This window comes from Merops nubicus, unplaced genomic scaffold (assembly GCF_000691845.1).
Source record: "Merops nubicus isolate BGI_N331 unplaced genomic scaffold, ASM69184v1 scaffold20962, whole genome shotgun sequence".
NCBI classification, from domain to species: domain Eukaryota; kingdom Metazoa; phylum Chordata; class Aves; order Coraciiformes; family Meropidae; genus Merops; species Merops nubicus.
The window spans coordinates 1-18,389 of record NW_008593094.1 but is presented as its reverse complement, the minus strand read 5'-3'; the positions used below and the strand labels follow the sequence as shown (position 1 = coordinate 18,389).

Here is an 18,389-nt window from a genome sequence, read left to right as displayed (position 1 = left end):
GCCAACAGGAATTTCCTTTAGCTTTTGGGGCTGAAGCTATATTTTAAAATGAAAACTGCTATCTTTTATTTCTGGAATAAGAGCAGCAGATAACTATAGCAAAGTCACGGATTTATAGCAGTGCTCTATGCGCGGGGATCAATCTTTCAGTCAGGATTTGCTCTCCTCTCCACAACAACTCCTTGCTCCCTTGAGTATGTTCACTGTAGGAAAGATAAGCCAGGAGAAGGCAGTTCTTAAGCAGTGAGACTGATCAAGCTGAAGGCAATGATTAAAAATGCCACCTCCTCTTATGAATATTGCATAGCTGCAACAAATCTCGCTCCTTGCCTCCAAACAAAACAAAAGCCCTTCTTTAATAGAAGGTCAGGAGGGAAACTTGGTGCCTTCCCTGAGCATCTAAGTAGTTATGAGACCCTCACCACTCACCAGCATTCAGAGTGCCAGAGACCAGGAGACACAAATCAATAGGGTTAAGTAGATTCACTCTCTGCTTGCCTGCATACACACAGCCTAACCTTCCCCTGCTTCTCCACCTGCTCTGCTGTTATCTCTCCCTGGGGAACCACCATTTGCCTGCCTGGCCAGGCAAGCTCCAGACCATAAAGTTGCCAAGGGGTGAAGAGATAAGCCATCCTGCTGATGGGGATGTGTGTGAATAGAGACTTGCCCCATGCTAAATAAAGGGAAGAGGGAGCAACTAATGCAGTACTGTCTTCTGCTTGATGAGACAGGACTACTGGTACTGTCTGGTGACAGATCATAATGATTCTGTCTTCTTAACCAGCAGCAAGCATGTCCTGGGGAGAAAATACCTCATGTAAGTAAGTATGGGCATGGGGACAGTGCAAGTGTCACACATGGATATCCCATTAACGGAAAGGAAACACCATGTCATTTGGAGTGCTGCTTCTTTGGAATTGCAAACACAAAGGAATGAACAGTAGGATAAATTCACTTGGCTATTGATTTCAGACACACACATTTTCATTTAACATTATTAGAACAGCCAGTGTCTCCTGGCTCATAGCTTGTGGGCAGTACAGCAAAGACAACATTTGCAAGCCCTTTTGCCCATTTGCTGATGAGGTGAACCTTAAGAGCAGATTCCTTATGGTGAACCCCGGGAAAGGATCTCCTACAGAAAAATAGCCTAATGTCTGGACTGGCAACTCTAATGCTCTTCTCTACAGATATACCCTCAGCACATAACTGGTGGTCTAAACAACATGGGGACATACCCATGGAAATCCTATAAAGCTGTCAGGGAGTGAAAGAAGAAAACAGAATAGGCTTGATGCAGTTATGTCTGGACAAACATGTACACCCATGTACACAGCATCTCAGCTAACCGTGGGAAAAGTTAGCCATGGGAAGAGTTCAAATACAAGCTCCCTGCATCTCCACAAATATGAAAATCTACAACAGGGGAAGAAGACTGAATATGGTACAGGGAGGCACCAAGACATGTTTCAGTAGTTTCATCACATAGAGCATGAGGTCTGTTCAAGGTCCCAAATAACTCCTTTGTCAGATTAATCTGCAAAAGGCTTTCTCACAACCAGCTTTTACAAAAACCACCCTTCCCATGAGCAGATGGATGTAAGGACCGAAAATAAGTGTCAAAGGTGATGAAGAGCATGCTGGGATCTGTGGAGTCACTAGGTGACACCAGTAGAGATGCTGGTGTCTTAGATGATCCCAAACTGGGCCAGCTCGTGCAGTTCCAGATGGCTGAAAGCTTCCCATGGGCAAATCACTGTGATATCTGCAAAAGAGACAGAACGAGAAATGGGTTCTGGTCACTGCACTTCCTGGGTTTCTTTTGCATTAATGGAAAGGCTGATGTACTCAGGAAACTTTAAGAGGAATGAGACTCCACATGAAGATTGAACAAGCACACGAGGTCTTCAGAACTGGTACTGCCTACCAGACCAAAACAGATCAGTATATCTTTTCCTGTGCCATCTTTCTTGGTGAGCAAAAGCAAACCAGCATTTCCTATAGTCTCTTCAGTGACTGTGTTAACTGGTGTAAAAATTCATTCTGTTTATGTTGTTCCTCCTGTTCTTAAAAACTACCTGAAGCCAAACAGTGATCTCCTTGAAGACATGTGCAATCTTAAATCAGATACTGAATAAACTGGTCTACAACATTCAGAATCTGTAACTCTTTGATAGGTGCAGTTGTTGCTGATACCTATGAAGTTCTGACTAGCTACAGCTCATCCAGTGTGTGTTTCTCCACCCCAGATGGGTGCATAAAATTCTTAAAATTAGGATTCTGGTGATAACAAAAACACTTAACCAGCTGGAATTTAGTTCCTGTGAGTTTTGGTATTAATAGCTTAGCATTTGGCATTTCTTTGAGAACTTTATTCTGCTGAAATTCTTAGCCAGAGCATTATCAGAAAACAAACAAGCACATTTGCAGCTGTTGTGGTGAGCAGAGCCCACCCTAGGCAGGGATCGGCGTGCGAAAGATCTCGCGATGTAACGGAAAGCTCAGACTGCCCACGAGGGGCCTTGTGGGCGTGGCTTGTGCTATATAAGCAATTGCAGCTGCGCAATAAACGCCATTTGCAGCATCCTTCACATTGAAGCCTGTGTCTGTGATGGTACCCAACGGCAGAGGTTGGGTGGCAGAGATCCCGGGGATCGGATATCAGTAACGACATGCAGCCAAGGGAAAGTACTCAGAAACTGAAGCATGCCTAAATATCCTTTCTGTCTTGTAGTGTATGTAAGCATAAGCATGACTGTGTCAGCTTGCAGAGGGAGTATTAGCTTCTGCTGGTGACCTCGAGAGCTGCAGAGAGGCCAGGGAGACAGAGAAGCCACCCCAGAGGGTCCTCTCCCATGGTACAGCATGACTGCACTTGTGTTAAAGCAGGGTATGACAACAACATCCCACAGGGCTTACCTGTGCCCAGCCCCTCCATGCCTGGAATGTCATCTCCAAACCTAGGGGAGAAAAGAGCAAGTGAGGGATGAAATTGGGACAGAAACACCCAGGAAAGGGGAGCTGCCCTGCATCCCCATCCAGGGAAGGAGAATTGTGGGTGAGCAGCAGACTAAGAGGAGCAGCTCCAGGTGGGACAGCTGACAGCACCAGGGGGTAGGGGGAAGCCTCCTGGCTCCTTGCCCAGGGGAAGATGGTACCACAGAAGCCCAGCTAGGCAGTAAGGAGCCATACAGCTAGCTTGGTTTCTTTTCTTTGCAAAATGCCCTTACCCTTTTACTCCTTTTTTAGGGGGCTTGCTTTTGAACTGCCTTGTCTGTCTCTGCTTGAACTTGGGAGGCCCCTTGCGTGGTGTAGTAGGACCAGTTGGAGCATCTCCAGCGTTGAGGTTGGCAGGTGGGTTCTCACTCATTGCTGGGCTGCTGTGTGTGGCAGGCACCCACCTCTCTCAGATCCCTCTGTCTGCAAGATAACAGCAAGGACTGATGCAACACTCTGCTTATCATTTCTAGGTATCAGTAGTCAGGTGACAAATACTGAAAACACAATCGTTACAGGATTAAAGGTAAAGATATCAAACATAAAGAAAGACTGTAATGCATACAAAGCAAGCAGGATAGCATTGCCTTTCATCTGGCATGCTAGAATTAAAATGCCAAAGGACATGAGCTAAGGACAACATGACACTTAACTCCACAGTGCAGAGATTTGCAGAGTCATGGAAAGTCACCTCTACTTTTGTCTCAGACATAGCTGGACTCTGGGAGACAGGTTATTGCAGTGGCTTGCTCTTCAGTTTCAGTAAAATAGGAAGGTTAGTGCATGCCAATCTTGTTTGTTTTCTAGTTAGCCTTGGAACATCAGTGCTGATGCTTTTACTTTCTGTTTCAGGACATGACTGTTAGGAGCCACAGAGACACTTATGGCTTAGAGAAATATCCTGTTCCTGGGAATCATCATGATACACTTCACCTGTTCTTATACATTGCCTTAACATTACCTTTTGGACACTGATGGAGACGGGATGCTGAGCTAGATGGGCCCTTAGTGTGGGTGGACCTGCAATTAGGACCTGATGTCTGTCAATAACAAATTTTCAGGAAATAGCACAGGATCCTTGAAAGATTGGAAAGAAGGCTAAGGCAAAGCATTAGCATTTACCTTTTAAACAGAAATTAATTTCTCAGGATTTAGGAGAGTAAAGCCTGTAACTTTCTCCAGGATAGGTCCATTTGGGTATTTTTGAGCACTATATTACATGCACTGACCTCTCCTGTGTCACACTGCACATGAGCCAGTTCCACTTCACAGGGAGCAATTCTTTTGTGGCAGGCATCTCTTCTACCTTAGAGGGCAGAACTGCTGCACTCAGAGTCCTTTGCTTTCTTCCCAGAGCACAGCAATAGCTCTCACCAGTGCCGAAGGGGAAGCTTCCAGCCCTTCACGAAATTTTGTGCCAATGAGTATGCTAGAACGCTCTGAGAAAGTGCATTTATGGACAAAAAGAACTGCCATTTTTTACTCCCCTCCTTGAAGTCACTTTATTCCCTATGACCATTAGATAACTCCTATCTCCAGGTGTTCATCCCTGTGCAGCCAAGCTGATGGAATTAGCTTCAGGATTTGGTGCTAAAGGCTAATCCCATTATGTCACCATAGTGCTTTGGACTAATCCCCAACATCACCTGCCGTGACACTGGTCTTTTAATCTCAGAACTATGAGTGTTATCAAAGATGGTTTTTTGTTTGCTTTTTACTTAGTCTGAAGATAGCTCTTGTCTTCGATAGATAGTCCTGAAATAGCCAGAGAGCCAGAAAGTAAAGCCTGAGGTGCAAGGAGAAAGACCATCCAAGCAATCCTCCTGTGTCACTTCCACATCTGGGCAAGGCAAAGAGATGTGTATCAGTAGCATGGCAGGTCTGGAAATACTTCACTCCTGACATCTTTTCATCTGTGCTATCACTAGGGTGGATCCTAACGATGGCACCTCGAGGCACGCTCCCCGGCCGCCGGCGGCCGGGCTCCTGTCTCAGCTGTGATATCCTGAGCAGGAGGCTGGATGGGTTCCAGCAGCCCCAAACGGAGCAGCAGATGGTTGTGTCTGCAGCTGAAGTATGCACAGATGCTGTTCCTATGCCTGTAACACAACGCTTCCAAAGCACACATCGTGCCCACAAACACAGAGAGCAGCTCAGATCAGAGAAGTTACATGTTTGGCTGCCATACCTGCAGCACCTGAACAACTGCCCAGTATTTACAGCATTATCCTCACAGCATGGTGGCAGGACAGGCAAACAGTCACCTTCATCCTTTACAGGATGTGAACGGAGGCACAACAATTGATATGACCTAGACTGCACTGCTGGGAGGAGTGAAAAATTTTTAATTCATAGTTTTTCAGGGCCAAACTGGGAGGAGAAGGCAGTTTGGCTTCAAACCAAAGCGAGAATTCAGTGCCTCATTGTCACTTGGGAGCAGTGAGGAATTCAGATGGAATTCCTAGAACAGAACACTTTTAATTGGAAAACTGCTCCATGGCATGCCTGCTAATGCCCCAAAGTGTATATTTGTCTGTCTCAGGTGTAGTTCTCATCAGTAGGATGTCTGTCTCAATGCTAGGTACCACTTCTGAACTACAAGAGACACACAGTCACTTCTAAGCATCATGTTCACCTGACTTGCCAAGATACTTGGCACCCCTCTTCACGGGCTGCTCCCAAGAGTACAACAGAAGAAACAAACTGGGTATCAGATTTCCAACCCTGTGAACTAGCATCCAAAACTTGTAAGATGCATTTGAACTCCATCTCCAGGTGAGTTCTCACCCTGCTTCACCAACCCTTGCTGTTTGCCAGCATGGTACCTTAACCACAAAAACATCTTTGAAGGTCAGTTCCTCTTAGTTCCTTGAGACCATGCTTTGCCCGTGGTCTTCACTCAATAGAGAAATAGCTAAAGGGAGGCTCAGTCCTTGGCATTTCCTTTTCCTCCCATCTGAAGTAGTTGTATACACCTACCAGCTACTCAATAACCCAGAATTTGGTAGGAAGAAGGATCTGCCCAAATCACACTTCACCCTCTCTCTCACCTGCATGAATTCAAGAAAGATCACTCAAAGAAACTAAAAGGGACAGTTGTAAAACAACCTTAATGCCACACAACAGCCTCCTTTTTTGCACCAGGAATCAAGCTGCTCTCCCATCACTGACCTGGTGGGATTCATGATCACACACAGGCAAAGATGTCTCTTCATGCTTGAGAGGGCACTGCCTCACAGCACAGGAGCTGCCCCAGCTCCCACACCTCAGGAACCAGTCTGCCCTTGCACACAGCCACACATGGGTGGGCAAGAATCCCAGGATCACAGATGTAAAAGAAATATCCACAGCAGCTTCCCAGAGAAATTTCCCAGCCTTTTGTCCCTCCATACCTGGGTATTTGGATAGTCCTTGGTGCCACACCAAACAGATGGCTTCACGAACGTTTGACAAGACTGAGTTTCCTTCTCTAGGTCTCTGCAAGTGCTATACTATCTCCTGCCAATGCCTCTTGGAATGCCAGAGCTCTTCTGCTGCCACTAGTACCGGGATGCAGAGCCTGGGTGAGAGCCAATGGCTGTGGATGCAAAGGCTGTTGATGAACAAGACGTTCTTCATGCACTTCCTCTCCCCCTTTTCTGGCCAGGTGTTACCTAATTGCCCCCGACAGCATTTCTTCTCAGTCCAGGGTTTAATCTTCTGGGTAAGAGCTTTGCCTTCCTCCAGATACTAATTATACCTAATACACAGTAATGGGCTTATCTCAGCTGCGTCAGATGTCCCACGCTTGGATTGCTGGCCAAGTTAATCATCTATGTTTTAGTTTTTGTTGAACTTAAAGGGCCTTGAATACTACAGACAAATGCTGACTCTTTAATCTGCCTTCTGCTTAATCTCTGATTCCCTGTGGAAAATTTCCCTGACAGATAATGCAGATACCTCACTTGTCCTTCTTGAGATGGATTCAGTGTAGCAACTTATCTTTATCTATCTGAAACCTTAAAAAACACAGGGTCCTCCACATGCACTTGTCTTCACAGTGCCTCAGGAGTGTCAGACAGAACCCCCATGAGCTGTAGCCCTCTATGCAGGGATATCATGGGAAGCAGACATCAACCAGAAGGAAATACCCTTGTCTTCACACTCCTTTTGACGGGGTTCTTGCGCGCTCAGCTCTTGACCTCATGAGAGCCACGAGCACCATCCTTGCATCCAGGCTTTTGTTTGGGCACATTGTATCCATTGTAGGATGCCTGTGAGGAGTCTCACAGATGGAAAAAGTCCACGCAGGTTCAGCCCTTCCTGATTCTTTGTTTTACACAGGATCTCAGACCCTTTGTTCTAGCAGCAGTTTTAAGACCAAGAACTGATGAAAAAGGATGCACTCTAGAAGGCAGAAACTCATATCAAGTAGAACTGCTTCCCAGATGGGAACAACTGGGAAGGCTATCCCAGGTGAAGGAAGGGGTTTGGTAACACCAGAAGTACAGTATCACAGGGTGTAAACTCCCCATGGACGTGCCCTGCACGTACAGCTGCGCACCAGGGCAGGGAACACCAGCTGCCCATCCTGACCGCCCTCAGGAGCCCCTGCAGCATCGCTTGCACACAGGCTCACCCAAAGACACAAGCCAAAGGGGTGCCAGGGAGCCCCGACCGAGGGGTACCCAGAGTGAGAAGCTGAGCAGCCCCATGGAGAGCAGAGCTGCTCGTACAGCCAGGGAGCTTTGAGACAAACCATTGCTGCAGGACTTGCTCTAATGTTAGAGGAACCAGAAAACGACCACCCAAGAACCACAACTCCTTCTCTTAGCTACTGGATCTGTCTATGCTCCCCAAGCACAAACATCAGAAAAGTTTTCCTCCATGGTTTTTTTATCAGGACTTTTCTCTAAGCTTTGTAGCCAGTTCCTCTTTCATCCCTCTGCCACCCCTCGACATTGCTTTGAAATCCTGGGAAATACTTACAGTGCCAAGGGCTCCTCTTGCAAGTCATTCAACTCCAGTCCTCCAGCCTAAAGCTTCTCCAGGTGTCCTTCCTCCTCTAGATATACCCTGCCACCAGGTGACATCAGGGCATCAGTCGTGGGCGGGTCCCACATGCCTACACATGAGGGGAAGGGAGGAGTTGGTCCTAATCACTCCAGGTCCCTCCCCTGTGCTGGTGAATGCACGGAGAGACTTCCAGCAGACTTCTCAGTGGTGCTGCAGGGGTCAAGAAGCAGCTTGCAGAACGGTGCCCACAGTCAGCTTGGTGCGGAGAGAGCTGGACCCGCTCAATGGAGTCACAGGGAACACTGCGGAGATTCTGCCCAGGGCCTCAGTGAATATTTAATTGCATCCAGCAGATGGGATGGCAGAGGTAGAAGGGGGAACCTTTGTGACCAGTCCCCTGCTGCTCTGGTGCTGAGCAAGAGCTCCACAGCTGAGGCCTCAGGCCTTTCAGGTGGTTGAAGTTAGAGGAGACAAATCCTTTAGCGAGACTCTTAGCTTACATTTTAAAAAATCATAAGGCCCTAGCCCTTGAGTGAGCACAAAGAAGCTGGGAAGTAAATCCTAGATGCAGCAAAGGGACTTTCAATCCAGCAGAGAAGGAACAAACACAGCATTCCCACAAGTTTGAGGACCATCACACACCTTTCAGAGGCTTGTGTGATAACTTCTGGACACAGGAAAGATGGGAGCAGCATTGTCTTGGCATCACCTTTTCCTTGTGATAGCTACAGCTTGTATACAAATGTGTGAAGATTGGCTGTGCTTAGCAGCTCCTGACAGCAGAAATGATTACTGTGGGCAGGGACCTGCTTGTGTGGATATAAAGAGGTGCAGCCTGCTAGCAGCAGACTCTGCTGCTCATTCCCATGCCTCCATCTGCTGCAGGCAGGTTTCCGGGGGCTCCACCTCCCCTTCTGCCTTCTCCTATGTAGGTAGAGTAGCTGTGGAAATCAGCTCTCCAGCTTTCCACTCCTCTTTTCTGAACCTTAAAAATGTAAATATTTTCAAGCTGTTTGTTTTCAAAACACCCTCTTTATTTTCCTGTTTTCCCAGTGCAATCTGGCTCATATCTCTTTAACAAAAGTGGCCACGTGGGGAAAAAAACCTTCCATGGTGTCATGTGAAGCTATTTTTTGGCCGCTGACAAAATATGGCAGAAATTCCCTAAAGGGCCCCACTTATCATGTTCTTTCTCTCCTCCCTCTCCCTCACAATGTGGGTGGCATTTGCTTTGCAGGGATGCAGATGTGCAGCTCCTTTGCAGAGCAACAGGTGCCAGTTTTGTGTTGGTGCCTGGCTGCCACCCCGGATGGATGTCAAGTTCTGCCCAGGGATGGAGTACCCAGTCCCTGTCCCTCCCTGCTCTTGCCCAGGCTCTTCCTTCCCTAGCCCCAGGAAAGCCAGAGCTGGCCTTTCAGGGCACGTCAGTTGCCACCTGATGCTGACCAGAGCTGTGCCCCAAGGCTTGGGGGTCCAGGCAGCAGCAGGAGTGCAGTCCCTGTGGCCTCAAAGGAAAAGCCATGAGCTTGGTTACCTTTGGCCAGATTCTTCCCTGTTCTAAGGAATCACTTAAAAACATCTCCAAGGTTTCTGACCCTATTTATGAGCTGCTGTAGCCATGGTAACTGCAGTTATAGCAGAAATAGCTCACTTGAATGTCTTTGAAAACACAAGTTTACAAGACAGTGACTTTTCCAGGGACTGGCTGAGCTCATGGGACTGTGTGAGGAAATCCCAGCCGAGGCACAGACTTGGGCAGGCAGTGGGTGAGGGCTGAGGCTGGCATGGGCCACAATAACTCTTTGAAACGTATCTCTACAGGCTTGTGCCAGGTGCTTGGGAGACATTGTGCCTCATTGATAGAGCTTTATCACTTGGCAGAAAGACGTACCTGACTGGGAGGGAGCAGGGAATTTTGCAGACATCTGCGGTTAAACCTTCACTTCCTTCCTGCAGACAGGCAGCCTACCAAGTGCCTCTGAATCCCTGGCGAGAGAAGGAGAGTCATAGGACCTGGATCTGGAATGAACTTGTCTGTTGGTCTTGTGGAAGGTCAGTGAGGTTGTCATGTCAACAGCATTTTGGTGAGAAACTCAGTGTAACTAGGTGCCTGCAAAAGAAGATCTGCATGTTGTAACCCTCCTTGCCCAATGTCCATCATGTTCCTAAGCTGTCTGTCATTTGTGCTAGTGGAAAAAGAGAAACAGATAGAGAGGATTTGGCTTTGCCTGGAACAGATATTTACCTGTTTCAATACATGCAAATCAGTCTATCACAGATGCAGAAAAGGCAGCATCCTCGTGGAGTTTTATCACTCTTCTTTAGGATATCATGCACCACTCTTCTGCTGTCAGGACTAGGCATCTATAACAGCCTGCCATATACTGGGTGTGCTGACTTTGGGATTCTATGCCTGTTGCCATATACAACAGTTGAGTGATTCCGAGCTCAGCCTGCAAAACAGCCTGATCTTGATTCTTATTTCCACTCGTGCCCTGGAGCCTTCTCTGGCAGCGGGGCAGAGATTAAAGAGGCTGAGATCTGTTTTTTCCACACCCAGGGCTCTAGAGAGAGATATCCATGGTCAATCTGGAGAAAAGGGTCCTTTGAGGAAGCATAAATCACACTGTAAGGTTTAGCTGTGGCCCTGTCTGTGCTAGAAACTACGTGGCACTGGGAACATAACTAAGTCTGCAAGCCAAATGGCTATTGCCGAGGCTTCTTCAGGAAAAATGAAGTCCCTGCTTTTCTCATTCAGTTAAGAATGCTTGATTTGTGCATGTCAGAACATCAGTACAGGCCCCAGGCTTTCAGGCACCTATGCGTTAGCACATTTCTTGTGGCAGATGATAAAGGACCCGTGTAGCTGTCACACCTCATTAGCTGACAGAGAGTTACATTTCCTTCTGAGCAGTGACTGTGGCCTTCCTTGGAACAGACAACCAGGTCTTACCATCTAATACAAGACTACACTGGTATGATTTTATTAACTTACACAAACTTCTCTCTGATTGGCATAAATAAAAGGAAAACCAGAACAAGTCCCCTCTTTCTTTTAGATCACAATTTTCACACACAAATCTCAAAACACAGAGCTAATTTTCATCATCCTCATTTGTAAATACGGAAGCTGATAGACCTGCAGATGAGAGTCAGCCATCCAGACATCTGCTGTGGGGACTGATGTGCTTGGCCATGCCGCACAAAAGCCTCAGGACTTTACAACTGTTGGATGATTCGTTGTTTAAGAGCATCCCCCTGCTTATTGCAGAGCTGTCCCATGAGAAAACAGTAACATTAGGGAGCATCCTTTCCATGCACCAACTTTGCTTAATGTCTGCATCCAGGCTGTTAGCAGTGCTGCAGTGGGATTGAGTTTGTCAGATCATTTTAAAAAGCTTCTTCTCCTTCTCATTTTCATTCTGCCCACAATTAAAATATCTGCTTTCTCTTTTATAAGATTATTTTTCTCCTCAATGCCATTTACAGAACAAGCTCAACACTAATATAGTAAACCATGACCTAACCTTTTTTCCTTTTTTTTTGCTCAAACCCAAGTAGTTAATCTTGTTTTCTATGTGAATGCCAGCAGGAAGAGCATGTGGTTGCTCTTAAAAATGTACCCGAATAACAGTTTGTACAGTATTGTCTCAAGGGTTTTCCTGAGATCTTTTTCAATAATTTCTGTATGAATTACATGCCATGTAGCTGTGAACAGTGATTAAATGATCCACTAGCACTTACTAAAATTGATCACACATTGACTGAAACAGAGAAGCAATACTGCCTTGTTTAAAAAGAAGAAAAAAAAAAAAAAAAGACACACGAAGAGACTGCAAGAGAGTGTTTTATTTATTTTAAATGGAAACAAGATAATTCCAGAGAATTATTTGGTTTAAAACAGTGAAGCAAATGATTCAGTATCACTGGGCTAAGAACAAGAAACTGTATACAAGTCAGCTCCAGATGTCTTCTTTCCTGACAGCTTCTTTTCTCATTTTTTTTTCTGAATGATCAATTCTTTCTCCTTGGCAACCAGCAGCCCATTAAAGGAAGGCTCTTCTAAAACATTTTGGTAGAATTTTTCTTTCTTTTTCTTCCTCATCTCTCCACATCTCTTCCCATGGCTTTCACGCCGTGCTACAGACATACTCTTCTTTCCTCCTCCTACCAGATAAAAGCACCGCTGTGCAATCTCATTCACTTCAGCTCTTTGCCACCATTATTACGATTTTTTTCATGCAACAGCTGAGGCTTTCAAAGAGAAATGATTGCTTCTGGGGAGCATCTTGTGCTCTCCTTGGGAACATTCAACTAATGGGCAGAGGAGGCAGCTCTTCCTGCTCCATTATCTCATCTCTTGGGTGGCTGCTTGCCTCCCAGATACATGGATGTTAAATGCTCTAGCTGACATGTGACAGCAGATCCCCAGTGAAAATAACTGTGGAAGGGGAAAAGCCAGGGATGAAAATGTGAATCAAATTAAAAAAAAAAAAAATAAAATTCTCCTTTTGCTGCACAGGTATATTGCTAGGTACTAAACTTTCTATTCTCCACTTGGAATCTTGCAAATGCACAGGGCTTAATGTTTTAATGTGGTTTTGGTTTTGGGTTTTGTTTTTTAATGGTCTTTCACTGGCAGATTCTAACCTTTCCTTCGGTTTACATCCTCTACACTTTTGTTTTCCAGTGGAGATACATACCTCTATAAAGTGAATTAGTCTTTTACTGGGAATCCCCTAAGGACATTTCTGTGCCAAGAACCTGGAACTGCAGCCCACCTCTCAGGTCCAGGCAAGCATCGTAAACACACCATAGACTAAGTGAACTGTTTAGTAGCCATCATTGCATGCTGGGCATGCATATGTTGCACAAAGGCTATTCTGACAATTTCACATACAAAAAAAGGTTTATTTGTGGGGTCCATGGCTGACGGCATACTGTGATTGTAATGGTATAAGTTATTTCTAGAGAAAAATGAAAACAAAGGAAGAGGAGAGAGAGAGAAAACTTTCCCAGCTGTGAAGGCAAAGGATGGGGTCCCATGGGAGCAGCATCTTCTGAAGGCTCTCTCCAATGCAGCAGTTGATAACAATTAAAATTATGAAAATGACCATTTTTTGTGGCGCTTTCCCTCAGCATTATATACTTTTCCTCAGGACCCACTTAAACTCCCTGTTGGTTACTCCTGGTTGTGATTGTTTTAGCTCCTTTTGAGGAGAATACTCATCAAGCCCAAATGTTGTGCATTCATTGCTTGTTAACCTTCCATGAATATATACTGTAGGATAATGTTTATTGAGAATTTAAATAGCTGTTAGCTGCTTTGCTGAGCACCACATTTGTTTTCCTCTTTTATATAATGAATTCTACAAACCAAGAGATGAAGAAAGAGAAGGAGGAAGAGCAATTCTTACGTCAGTGCTTTCCATGAGAATCCACCACAACAATACTGTGGGAGTTTGCAGAGGCAGGACTGTGAGAGCAATAATATGGAAAAAGCACTAGTGCCACAATGGAAAAATGTTGTCAGAGACACGCTGGTGATTACTGCCTCATGGCTTCAGAGAGGGTTCTGCAGCTGCAAGCAGCATGCCCAGAGCTAAGGCTAAAGCACCAAGGCACTAGCAGGAGCCTGGACACAACCTGACACAGAGCCATGAATTCAGTATAAAATCAACGTCTCTGTGGCAAGGGGTGTTTAGCACAGTTAAGGCAGGGTGCAGCTGGCAAGGCAGATTTACTAAGGCCAGCAGGAGAGGAGAGGGTGGCACAGCTCTCCTACTTTAGTCCCAGCTTCAGCTCTGACTGGTTTGGAAGAAAGTCACAACACAAGGAGGAGTGCTTGGATAAATACCTCCTAACACCCTGCCTGGTGATCAGCTTAAGGCTGAGATTTGATTACACTTGCTGAGATTTGACCTTACATAACCACCTGTTTTCTGAGAGGTCCTAAAATAATTCAGTCCTCTTCCTGGGTGACTTCTCTAGGACAGCATCACCTGCAAGATGCCAGCTCCTGCCACAACACCCACTGAGTGATGGAGAGCAAAAGCTGCCTTCCACCATGCTGAGTGCAGGGGGGGCAGAGAAGACACTAGTCTCGCCAGTGGTGCAAACTTTCTTCCTCTCACCCAGCCCTTTCCTCTCACTCTCCCCCTTCCACCTGTTTAGCTCTCCCTCTCCTTGGGTGCGCTGTCCATTCTCAGCCTTTCTAGGCTAGCCTCTGGAGGCAACTGCCTCTGTTTTCCCCACACTCTTGCACCCTCTTTCATCCTCAACTGAATCCTTTTCCTTTCTTTACCTTGCTGTTCCCCTTGCTCCCCCAGGGGAGTTGAGTCATCCAGACATGACATGTGAAGTCTCTGCACACCTTCAGGCTGGAGGTGGGGTTTATGGGATTAGCACGTTAACTGGCCTGAAAGCTGCTTAGACTAGCATTAAATCTCCAATCTTGTCTCCATCTTTCAAGGAAATCTCTTCTGGAGGAGCTGGAGAGATGGAGCACCCAGTCACGTTTTCTGGGGTCAGGTCTTCATCCAGCAGAAAGCCCTCAAGTCCTGTGGGATGGTCGTTTGAAGGGATTGTCATGGGATCACAGAGTAGGAATGTCAGTTTAAACCCCTACCAGGGACTCTGTGGCTGCACCCCAAAGTGCCTTCTTCCTCTTTGGTCTCCATGCCGAATATTTGTTCCCTTAAAAAAACAGCACTGTGTCTAGCCCAAATCCCTTTCCTTCCTTCTCACCCCATTGGCTGCATATGCCTTTGCAGCGCTTTAGAAGGGGTGAGTGGCACTGAGTAGGAAGAAGATGGGCACCATCTGTACTAGGCACAGCAGGATCAACCTTAGGATGCTGCCTATGAAAGCAAATCCTGGGACATCCTGTTTTATTCATGTGGAATTAACTCATGCTTCATTGGCTGCATCCTTATCCCTCTTAACTAGGAGATGGAGGTGGCAGTGCTGGGTTTATCAAAGAGCTGAGTGGCACCTTGTGATGCAGTGAATGCCCCCACATATGGTAGGGGAAGGCTTCATGTGTGAGCTCCCTGACCTGTCGACTTTCCCCATGCTCATCACGTTGTTACTGTCTCAGGCCCAGCTTACCTCTGTCCATCTCTGGTGGAGAAAGCATCTCTGCATGTTGTGAGGGACACCATCTGGGGACACCCACCACCAAAACTGACACCTTGCAGCAGCTGTTTATGTGAGTTTGCTTCATCATGAGGTTGTCTTCCCAGCTTATCACCCGCAGTCTTCCAGGAGACTGCAAAAAGCTTGCTGGGGAGGCAAAGCTCATGCCAGTGACAGGATTCAGCAACATTATTAATTAGAGAAAAATCAAAGTTAGTAACACTATGTACTGATTTCAGTGAAATTGCAAATTAGTAGCTCCAAAACAAACCAGTTTAAAAGAGCACTACTAAAAAATACTACATTATTTGGCCTCTTACAATTACAAAAATGGACTCCCTGCTCCAGCAGAAATCTCTCTTTATTTTTCCCTTCAGAGATTCCAGCCTGGGATACTTTAGCTCCAAATTAGACTGTTTTCAAGTAAAGAGTAAGTGAAAATAAAGGATTCTAACAGGTGAATTAGTCACTTCTGAAGGCCACAAAATAGTTTTCTCCTTCTTCAAATGCAGCCCAGCTCTTCTGCAGAAGATGGAGATGACATTTAGCAGCACGCAGCGTCAATGTACTACCAATCTAAAAAATTCAAAACCAGACATGCTGGCAGCAATTCAAACTCAAATAGAATAATAATATTTTTAAAAAGCCTATTTTTTTTTAATCTTACAGTTTTTAAGATATCTCAAGATTTGTTAGGTCCAATAAGGTACTTCAGAAGGTGCATGACTGTTGAGAGCAAAGGCTGCATATTTGAAGGACATGCATTTAAAAATTTGCACAAGCTTCTGGCTATTTACTTGACATAAGTTTAGACTCTAGTGGCTGATCACATGTATTAATGTTGTCAACTAATTGTACAGCCAACTGTGATCAGTAGGGTCAAAGTGAATAAGACCTAATCACAGTATTTTAAGTAGGAAATACTATTTTCCAATCAAGAACACATTGAAATATTATGATTTCTTTTGCAATAAAGCAGGTACACTCTAGCTGTTGCCTTTGCCTCCTTCTGTCACAGACATAAGAATTGGCTGGTGTTGGACAAAGTCTGCCAAGAGATGATCTTTATTGCATGGCATCAGTTTGTCAGAGACTAAATACTCAGTGGTAGAGTTTTGCTTCCAATGATGTTCTGCTCCAACACAGTTCAAACCTGCCCTTCTTCCATCTGATCAGTGATGTGGCTCCCCAGCGGGATTTTGGATATGCTGACCAAAGGATGATGCCTCACTTCTAAGCTCCCATCTGCTTGGCATGGTGCATGTCCAATGTCCGCAGCTCCTTCTCACCCCTCTTTCCAATAGGAAGATAAAGCACAGAGCAATGACATGACTTGCTCATGATTACATACTTGCTAATTTCTAATCTAGGAGTATAATCTGTTTCTCCTGCATGCTGGCCAGACGGGCCAATATAGGCTGCGTGTACATACCTATGGTGGCACACAGCTATACATCCCTATACCTCTATGCACACTTGTGGATATACTGGTCTTCATGTGTGCTCACACATGTTTAGAAATAGTGTGCAAATAGCTACACAAAGACACAGACATTCTGGTACTTATCTCAAAAAAATAAAAAAAAAAAAAAAAGGAAAAAAAAAAGGGAGAAAGCTAAACCAAACCACGCCCCAGCAAAAACGATCATAGTAATGCTAGAGTTATGGTTCCACTGGTGTCTCTGTACAAAGCCACAAAGCTCAAGGAAATCTCAAGCCAAGCCATGGGCAAATGGTAACCTCAGCCCACACACCCTTCCAGCCAAAAGGGTGTTCTGGTCTTCCTATACTAATTAGGAAGTGCACTAACACCAAAGAGTTAGTTCAAACAGCACAAGAACCAAGACAAGAGGTTATAGGACACAGGGGCTACTTAACAAGGCCATTTCCTCAGAGCTCCCCATAATTAACACATCCAACTCTTCACAGCTTTCCCAGGCTGGGACTGTTCACATGAACAACTTGACCCATCATAACGTGGCACTGTCGTTGAAGGAATTTGCTCTGTCCGTTCCCCATCCCTATCTCACACAGCTCCTCCACTTGTGCTGGCTCAAGGGTTAGACACATCTGGCCATTGTGAACGAGGATCAGGCTGTGACCCGGGTTTAAAACTCACTGGTATTTACTTACGTGTTTTCTTATATATTTTTGCTGGGTATGTTTTAAACTCAGCTCACTGGTGTATTCAGCTCAGTTCTCTTGTGCTGGCCCATGGGGAGGGTTAGCGTAGGAGTGAAAAAGAACAGCAGAGAATAAACTGATTTCTCTTGGTGAAGCTGTTTCATGGAGGCTTAAAATGTCTTTGAGTCTACAGCCTCTGTTAAATGGAAATCCACTGCCAGCCAGATATATGCTCTGTTTGTCCCTTGAAATGCATGAGGTCAGAATCAAAGTGCCACCCATAGCCTAAATGAAAGCAATGACAGGCTGGAAAAATCAGTCCCCCTCTTCTGAGATCTGTCCATCTCTGATGGAAAGCCTTCTTACTCAGTGTTTTTCAGCCTTTAAAAATTTGTGTATGATAAACGTTTCCTAATGGACATGTGGATCACGGGCTGCAAATTTAAGCCCGTTGACAACTGATTTGCTTTGCTTATTTTGTTTCTGCAAATGCATTAAGGGCAGTCTATCAGTCATCACAGATCCAGATTTGTTGGTTGCAAACCAATAATCTAATTTGTTGTGCACCAAGAATTGTATATGTGGACGATTTATGTGACTGGAGAACTAAGTGGGCATTCTGTGAGTGGAAAAGAAAGAGACAATTTTCTGGTGTTTCAGAGGGGAAGCGGTGAGAGATCCTTCTGATCATTTGAGCATCCCTGGGAAATGAGAACTTGGTCTTCCTCAAGTTGCTGATTTTTGAAACTGCTTATGTGAAAATAACTGGGACTAGGGAAAAATCGACCGATTAAGTGCAGCAGGTAGCATGTGTTAACCAGGAAAAACGGGGGCCATCAGTAACAACCCCAATTTGCACATCCCCTTATCCACCCCCCGTACACAGGGAATACACTCAATCAGATTCTGCGCTCATTTTAATCGGTATAAACCACGGCCAGCTTTTGAAATCGACCTTAATTACACCAGCAAAATAAACAGAGCGAAAGCCAAGGCTGAAAAACAGACACCCCCCTCCCCGGCGGCAAGCAGAGAAGAGCGCCCGGGGAGCCCCCCACGCCCCTGCCCGCGCTCGGCTCCGCACACAAAGCCCCTGCTGCGCACCTCTGCGCAGGGAGAGCGCGGCGGCGGGC

At 45.7% G+C, this 18,389-nt stretch overlaps 1 protein-coding gene across 1 annotated transcript; it reads right to left on the bottom strand.

Annotated features, from left to right (window-relative positions):
* Window positions 1–1,531: 1,531 nt before the first annotated feature.
* On the bottom strand, window positions 1,532–8,012 carry PDE6H (phosphodiesterase 6H, cGMP-specific, cone, gamma). The gene is made up of 4 exons (XM_008935369.1): window positions 7,969–8,012; window positions 3,234–3,423; window positions 2,923–2,963; window positions 1,532–1,768 (listed from the first exon to the last, which is right to left on the bottom strand). Exons 2-4 carry the CDS (start codon window positions 3,371–3,373, stop codon window positions 1,692–1,694), a joined length of 258 nt encoding a protein of 85 aa, XP_008933617.1. The 5' UTR covers window positions 3,374–3,423; window positions 7,969–8,012; the 3' UTR covers window positions 1,532–1,691.
* Between the last annotated feature and the right edge of the window lie 10,377 nt (window positions 8,013–18,389).